Source organism: Rosa rugosa, chromosome 7 (genome assembly GCF_958449725.1).
Source record: "Rosa rugosa chromosome 7, drRosRugo1.1, whole genome shotgun sequence".
Classification (NCBI taxonomy): Eukaryota; Viridiplantae; Streptophyta; class Magnoliopsida; order Rosales; family Rosaceae; genus Rosa; species Rosa rugosa.
The window spans coordinates 1,358,756-1,367,401 of record NC_084826.1 but is presented as its reverse complement, the minus strand read 5'-3'; the positions used below and the strand labels follow the sequence as shown (position 1 = coordinate 1,367,401).

Genomic DNA, 8,646 nt, shown 5'->3' with positions numbered 1-8,646 from the left:
TAGATGAAAACCCCATTAATCTAAAGGAACATTGCTATTTCCATGCCTGTTTGTGCAATTGTCTTGATTCATACACATTACTAGCTAGCTTGAGCTTGCTTGCAGAAACAAAAATTTGGAAACAGCAGAAACAAGAGTGGAAATAGCATATTTCTATAATTACATAATTAAAGAATTAGACATTAATATGTAGCAATAATTTTGAAGTGCACTTGGATATTGATCGATCAATAATGACGAATATCACGGGCATTTTGGATTTCTTCCTGGCCCTCCATAGTAGAAGTAAGTGCCCCAATCGTTGTTATAGAAACTCTTGATGTTGTAACAATTGGTGTTCTCGGCCAAGGTTGAGACTTCTCGCACAGAACTGAGGCTATTGTCTGAGTCTACAACCTCTAGGTTTCGGAAATAGCTTGCTTTCCCAAACCCGTCTTCTGCAAAATGACCCGAACCCATTTGGGTGGAGGTGTGCTCACCGGTGGACCTTGTATTCACCACCTCACCACCCCATTCCACCATTGTTGCTCTGTCTGCCAAGTGTGTGAATAGCTCTGCTGGCCAGTACCCTACTAGACTATTCTCTCCATATCCCATCCACCAATTTCCTAGCTTTGGATCCTACATATACAGAAGTTAACACTGAAATTAGTCACTCCAATACGTATGTATTTAGTTATCAATCAAGGAAAATGATCTCTTGCCAAATAGTCTGATCGAACAAGCATTTGGACCATGCATATATAAATATTATTCTTTATGTTATCAGACTGTTTAACAAGATGATCAAGTAATAAGTGATTGAAAATTTGTATGAACCTTCCATATGAGGATAGTAACGTCAAATTGGTCGCTTGCATACGATGAGACCGGGGAGATGGAAGCTCCAATGGCTATTCTACTGTTTGTTTGCACAAATCCAGAACACAGAAGGTTGTAGCACCCAGTTGCCTGATATGAATCAGTCTGTACATACATAAATGAATCAGTCTCTCATTGCCCATAATGCCCAATGAGAGCTATAATCTCTTTCATTGTTGACTAAAACCATGCCTATACATATAAAATCCGAAGCCCATGCTCTAAATGTAGCTTCTAGCCTCTAGAGTTATTGAAAGCAAGCAATTTCTTCATTTCCAAGGATGTCCTAAATAGAGACTTCTATTATCAGTACCATACTACCACTGCATGTACTCATCATGATATACATAGTTTTCTGTGTAGATCATCTACAATATATTGTGTAAGAAATCATTAAGCGTTGCAGACAAATAAACATAAACCAGGAACTGGGATTTAGTGAAAACCCTAAATATACTGTTTGATTTCAACTCATTAACTAATCCAATAAGCCTCAAGGAGAGAATCATGCATGGTACCTCAGTATATATGAATTCTACAAATATTTACACTAAAATAAGAAAAATTAAATGAGAGAATGAGAGATCTGACCGTCCAATAGGTGAACAATCTAGGCCTGCTGTCACCATAGAGCTCCGGACTGACCTGACTAGTGGAATAATCAAGGCTTCAGAACGAAAACAATATTTGAAGAAAATAACATCATTTTTCCAACTTAGTGCACAAACTTTAATTCATATTTTAATTTGTTAATATTTAATTGACTACTACTAATCACTTCCATTAATTTCCCACATGTTTCATCTCTCTCTACAACATATATTACTCAACCCATACTACGAAAGTAATTTAGATAATCGAGTCGACAAAATTGAGTTTGGGTACTAATTTGTAATACTACCAACATTCACTTGATAAAATTGAAGTAGAAAGTCTCAACCTCTCAATTGCTTAGTTTTTATTGCCCACGGGATAATTAGTTCACCCTAAATGCACGAGTTAATGATAAAGAAAATGTACCTGCCATCCAGCTTCTATGCTGTTGAGATCTGAACCATCGAATGATCCCGACAGAACCCAAATTTGCGAAAGACTAAACTCGTTCATTTGTTCGATTGCTGGGGTCCAAACATTGATCGTAGCTTTTGCACCGTATACTTCATTCGATGATCCGGTGTAAGCAATCGCATGCTACATATTTGCAAGAACAAAAATTCAAAGTTAAATGATCGTGCATTTGAAAAATTTGGAACCATTTCTTGCCATGATCTACTATTTGTTTAGGGTTAATAATTTAGCCACACGGTTGAAATATGTTTCTACCCTTTTTGTATCTTTAAGAGGTAACAGCCATAAAGTTGGTATAAATTACTGTAAATAATAACAATACAAGTACTCAAAAAAAAAAAAAAAAACTATTCAGTAAAATCTACTTGCATTGGCTTTTTCGGTACTTAAATTCTATGTCAGAGAAAAATTCTTTGGGCCGAAAAGCCGTAAAAGAGGGAAGTAAAGACTAATTACCATTAAACTACTTTCAGGTAATTTAGCTCAATATAGTTGAAACCAGCACTTCAATGTTTGGCACGTATACCAATCAATTTAACAACGAATTCATACATAAATTTTGTGAACCCAGTATTTTTCTTATATTATAGTAATTATACCTAATATATTTCTTGTTTAATTTGATTAATTCAGCAACTACATAAAATGTGAAAGGAACCTGTTTTGAAGGAAATCAAATCATTTAAATAATTCTCCTTCCACCTTCCAATGTCATAAAGTTGGGAGATTATGATGTACTAGGAAATAAGTGATGGTGATGAAGATATACATATATCTAGACTACACATACATACATAGCATGATGCATGCGTACATAAAGCGAAATATATGATGGTGATGATACATAATTACATACCTCATGGCCATTCCCACTGACCACATCGGGTGCATCAGCTTGCCTATTCGTATGAATACTGGTGCGTCGTTGACTTTTCTTGCCATAGTCAAACAAGGACTTGGCTCGGAGAACATCACTCATTGTGGTCCGCCGTATCGGAACAGTCCCTCTCGGACACCTCGTCCCATTTGTATGCCACATTTGGTGCCCCCATGCGATCCCACCGGTCTTCGCTTTCACTGTATCATTCTCACTTCGAGAAGATGATGATGGCTTCATCGTCTTCATCACTTTTGGCCTTTCTGGTGCCACTTTCTGTTTACGAAACGTACATAAATATTAACACAGACGCTCAAAGCCCTCATCACCCCCACCAAACTCACATTTAAGATGGAGTTCTAAATATACCAACTACTTGTTTCAGGAAAAGTTAGAAAAGATTGAAGCCAACAACATCTAATAAATGGTTTGAAAAAGAGAAGGAGAAGGAGAAAGAGAAAGGGTATCTTTTAAGTCAAGCGCTTTTAAGTACCTGGATCTTGTGGTTTTTTAACAGAGGGTGATCCAAAGCTGGCTGCTTTCTTTTATGAACACAATCAATCATATCTCCATCTGGGCTCTGCACAGATCAAACAGAAAATAGAACCCAAATTATGAATATTAATGAGGATTCAAATTTAATAAATATCAAACTCGATGGAAAGTAATGTATACCTGTATAGTCATGACAGGAGGCTTGTTGATCTTGTCCAAGTGCTTCTCAATTCTCTCAAGTCTCAAGGTGCTGACTTGCTTATTGTACCTTGTGGTGTTTTTCAGGTCCAAGGCCACCACTACTGGAAGCGAAAATCTTTGGAAAAAGAGGGTGAGAAGGAAGCCTAAAAGTAGAAGAAGAAGACTATCCATTTTCATTACATTCAGTGCCAGAGAGAAGCAAAATCAAGGAAAGAGAACTACCAGACCATGACTATTACAAAGAGCAGAAGCAAATCTGACTTTTTGCTTGGATATTACTTGCACCAAACAACCATACACAGACCCAGAAAAGAACAAGGAAAATGACTTATATTGCAAACAACAAAGAGAGGGGACCCTTGACCCAGTGACCTTAATTCTTCTGTCTCTCTCTCTCTACTCTCTCTCTATCTCTCTCCCTTTCTTAATGGTGAGGAAGATGAGGTGGGTGAAGGATAATTAAGCAGAAGAAGAGCAGAGGCCCTCTTAGTCTCTTAGACCCTTCAGCATCAAGATCATCATTGCTAGCTCTACATTGGTTTCATATATAAATCGGAAGCAATCACTGATATGCCTTTTTTTCTTTAAATATGTGTTTTAGGTTTTTGTAAATTGCACAAGTTGAGGCAAAGAAATTTAAGGAGGGGCGAGGAGGGCAGAGGCCAGGCTAGAAATGAATAAGGAAATAAAAAAATAAAAGGCCGGAAAATTAAAAAGCCAGACCTAATTATACCCCGGCCAACTGAAACAGCTTGCTCTTAGCTCTCCCTCTTTTATTGCTCCAATTCAATGTGTATCTGCCACCAGACACTTCGCCATTAATATTTTTCTTCTTGAAACCGCACACGACACCTTCTAACTTCTTCTACTTCTACTCTTTACCTTCCTATGCTTTGCTTTCCTTCCCAGTCTCGTCTCCATATCTATATTTTACTTTTTATGACCCTCCACTAGTATGCTAGCTTTCTCTTCCTTCTGACTGCCACATGGCATTGCATCTCTCATCCATTCATTTCCCACCTAAATTTTGGAGGTCTTTCAGAATGTGAATATGATATGTTACCGTCAACTTATATACGTTATAGTTCATCGGAAAAAGAAAAGTTTATACGTTATATACTTGCATTTTCCTCTTCATATATAAGATTGATTTTGTTTGGTTCCAGATTAGAGACTTGAGAATGAGTACGTCGAATTTTCTATGTTTTTTTTTTTTTTTTTTGAGGGGAATGGATTATATTCCAGTGATCGAAAAGATCATAACGATCGTACAAGGTCAAGCTAGGGGATCCGAAAATCACCCATTACATTCATTGCTCAAGTAGTGCACTGACTGCACATATAAAATGACTACTAGCTAGAGTCCCTAGACTACTACATCGTAATCAAATTGAAGCAACAAAATTCAACCAATAAACCAGTACATCCTCCTAAGATCATCTTGGTGTACATCAATACTGGCCACTGGGAATGAACACATTGTTACGATAAAAAGATCACGACATAAACAGGGCCAAGGCCCACTACAACCTCCAACAAAGAAGTGCTTTATTGACAAAACAAAATAAAACTAAACAAAAGACTAAAAAAAAGAGGCCCAACATTGACGTGGCCCAAGAATGACCCGGCCTCGGATACCATCAGCAGAAACTAGGGCGACACCTGCCGCCCAGGCCTGCCTCCAGCCACCAGATGCTAGCCACCAGTCAACGCCGTCCAAAGCCCGAGAGAACCGTCGAATGTTGTCACCAACGAAGGCCAGCACCCGATCCCCAAAACTGTACCGCAACCCAGACGCAAACCAGCAAGTGCCCCCATAACGGAGCACTTGATCGCTCCACCTACCCAAATCTGCAACGACGAACCCCTCCACCGAGAGCATAGCCTCGACCAATCCAATCAAGCCTCTCCAAACAGGAACAGAAGAGCTCCTGCAAAAGTCCCTCGTCCGGCGGCACACCAACACGCCCCACCCAAGCTAACCGGCCAGGCACAACACTGGGCTACCGGACGAGAGCGACAGAACGATGGAAGAAACCCTAGACGCCCGTGTGCAGCGCTGTTCTCCGTTAATATTTTTTCTTGTTGTTGAATTTTCTATGTTTTGTGGGTGTGACATTGAGAAAAATGAATACATTATAAGAAAGAGCTTAAGATCCTTCAACTAGCTATTTTAGAGTAATTTGTTTTTTCTTCTTAAACTTTTCGCATACTAATCAGGATCTAGGCTTGTGATATTTTGTTTATTCCCTGATTAAAGACTTTAGAATGAGTTTTGTGTGTTGACAATTGGATTCATGAAAAATCAATTTTGTAAAAGAAGGAAATTGATACTCTATCTTGTACCCTCTTTTGCAAACCAAATGGGATCTAAAATTGATTATTTTCCTCATTATGCATTCCTTACTATTATAAGACGGGAAGACTAGTAACTTTACAACGTGCGAGTTTGTGTTTCTTTCTCAAGGATATATATACTACAAGAAAACAAGCATCCTAGAGTAAGAAAATTGATACATTTCAAGTTTCAACAGGAATATAGGATGTAAAATTGATCACCTTCCTCATAGTAATGCTAATAAGGACATAGCTAGAATGTACTAATCACTTGACTTATATCTTTATCCAAGATATATATAATTGTTCAAATAGTGGTGAGTGCCTGGGGTTTGGACTTTGAGGGTGATGAAACCCAAGGAAGGAAGCAAATAGCTGTTGAAATTAATTTCAAACGTATGCTTTGCTTGGATTTTTCTTTATTTTTTCAACTGCAAAAGCATTGGGTCGCAAGCAAGTTCCTTGATCTGTGCTAGAACTGTACCCTTCTCCATGTGCTATACATTTTTGAAAAGAAAAAAAAAATGACACATTAATAAATGTTGAAGATAATAAAATAATGGGATGAAGAATATGAAATAATTAATGTGTTTGAACTAATAAATGGGTGTAAGCTTCTATTCTCGAATCTCGATCAAAATGCTTCTTTGCTAAGCTCAGAAAAATTTGGTTGTCAGCCTTCTCAGCTCAACCAGACTGGGATTTGACTCAACCTCTCAACTTATAATCACAGAAATACCCTCCACAACATCTCGTGGTATATTACCAAAATATCTCGTAAGTATATATATATATATATATATATATATATATACAGTCCGGCTACACTAAGAAAAACTAAGGACATCCTTACCTGGGAAAAATCCTATATCAGTCCGGCTACACTAAGGATGTCCTTAGTTTTTCTTAGGTACGAATTTCCAGTTTTCACCCACTTTCCGATCAAATTTTCACATCTTAACCGTTCAGTTTTTAGGTCCTAATGTATAGATCACCTCTGCAAAATTTCAGCCAAATTGGTGATCATTAAGGCATCCAAAACTGCAAATTACAACAATGTAAACGAACGGTTCCGGTTCGACAGATTCGGTTCGTTCGTGTAAATTGCAGTTTTGGACGCCTTAACGATCACCAAATTGGCTGAAATTTTGCAGAGGTGATCCATACATTAGGACCTAAAAATTGAACGGTTAAGATGTGAAAATGTGATCGGAAAGTGGGTGAAAACAGTAAATCCGTTCCATAAGAAAAACTAAGGACATCCTTACCTGAGAAAAATCCTATATATATATATATATATATATATATATATATATATATATATATATATATATATATATATATATATACAGATTTTATCCAGAGCGAGGTCTCGCTTTGAAATTTCAGAGCGAGGTTAGGGTTTAGGGTCACTTTTTGGTCACATATCCACATCTCGACCGTTCAGTTTTTAGGTACTAATGTATAGATCATCTATGCAAAATTTCAGCCAAATTGATGATCTTTAAGGTATTTAACTCACTTAAACCAGTGGACGAATTGAATCTGTCCAACCTAAACCGTACTAGCTTTAAGGCAGTTATCAATGCCTTAACGACCATCAATTTGGTTGAAATTTTGCAGAGATGATCTATACATTAGTAGCTAAAAACAGAACAGTCGAGATGTGGAAATGCGACCGAAAAGTGTCCCTAAACCCTAACCTCGCTCTGAAATTTCAGAGCGAGGCATCGCTCTGGATAGGATCTGTATATATATATATATATTTCTCATTTAATTTTGTTAATGATAGTACTACTGGCTCTGCCTTCTGGGGCTCAAAATGGGTGGTCCATTTCCGGTCCATTGAGTTTGAAATTCAATTGAATTTGCCTTGGGGCTTGGAGAAATCTGAGAAACGAATAGATCGAAGATAAGAGGACCCTAGTGGCCTAGTCTAGTATATATATGCTTGTAATAGAGTACGGAGTAGTAACTGATCGTGTCAATTTCAGTGTTAGGAATTAGGTTCGATACATACAAATATGCAAACCAGATATGAAATGATGAACAGCAGGTTAATTAATATGTACGTATAACACTGTTCTGAACCGTACCTAACATTTTCGGATCGATCTCACTATTATTATAATGTTATGCATGAAAGAAATCACTTTCCTAAGTGCTAATCGATATGTAGTGGCCGGTAAATATCTTTGAGTGATGGATTTTATAGGTAGCAAGTATGTCCTTAGCATAATTGTGAATCTCTGAATATTTGAAGCTATAATCCAGAACTTCCATTATAAAAATATGAACGCCTCGACGCCAATACGCCTCACGAAGACAATATATCGCAAAAGGTTTTGCCTCACGTCTTCACCTTTGAAAACATTGGCTTTGATTATCAATCATTTACCTATACAAGATCGTTGAAGGCCGATCTTATTTCATACACTGTTTTCATTTTAGAGCTTGATACCATACGAACATGTAAAACATGAATGCCCCATTGAAGACATGTTCCTGCTCAACTCTCAATCATGAGCACCGATAAATTCCCGAGTGTAAAACCATACTCATTTTTGTTAACACCAAAATGAATAAATAGGACAATGACCGCACAATGTTATGGAGGGTCCAATGTCCTAAATGATAAATACTGCTAGCTACCTCTAAATTAATAGCCTGTACATGCATTTGGTATCTGTCTACTCTACTGCGGTGGCTTGGCCACTCATATCAGAAACCAACTTACCCGATATATTCAGAACCCCGCCTCCGTCGAAGGGCATTATAGTCTTTGTTCATTGTTCTCGCTTCCAAGG

At 37.6% G+C, this 8,646-nt stretch overlaps 1 protein-coding gene across 1 annotated transcript; it reads right to left on the bottom strand.

The window, feature by feature from the left end:
* LOC133722082 (protein neprosin) lies at nt 1-4,219 on the bottom strand. The gene is made up of 7 exons (XM_062148901.1): nt 3,482-4,219; nt 3,300-3,386; nt 2,786-3,082; nt 1,882-2,052; nt 1,453-1,506; nt 820-966; nt 1-621 (listed from the first exon to the last, which is right to left on the bottom strand). Exons 1-7 carry the CDS (start codon nt 3,677-3,679, stop codon nt 244-246), a joined length of 1,332 nt encoding a protein of 443 aa, XP_062004885.1. The 5' UTR covers nt 3,680-4,219; the 3' UTR covers nt 1-243.
* Between the last annotated feature and the right edge of the window lie 4,427 nt (nt 4,220-8,646).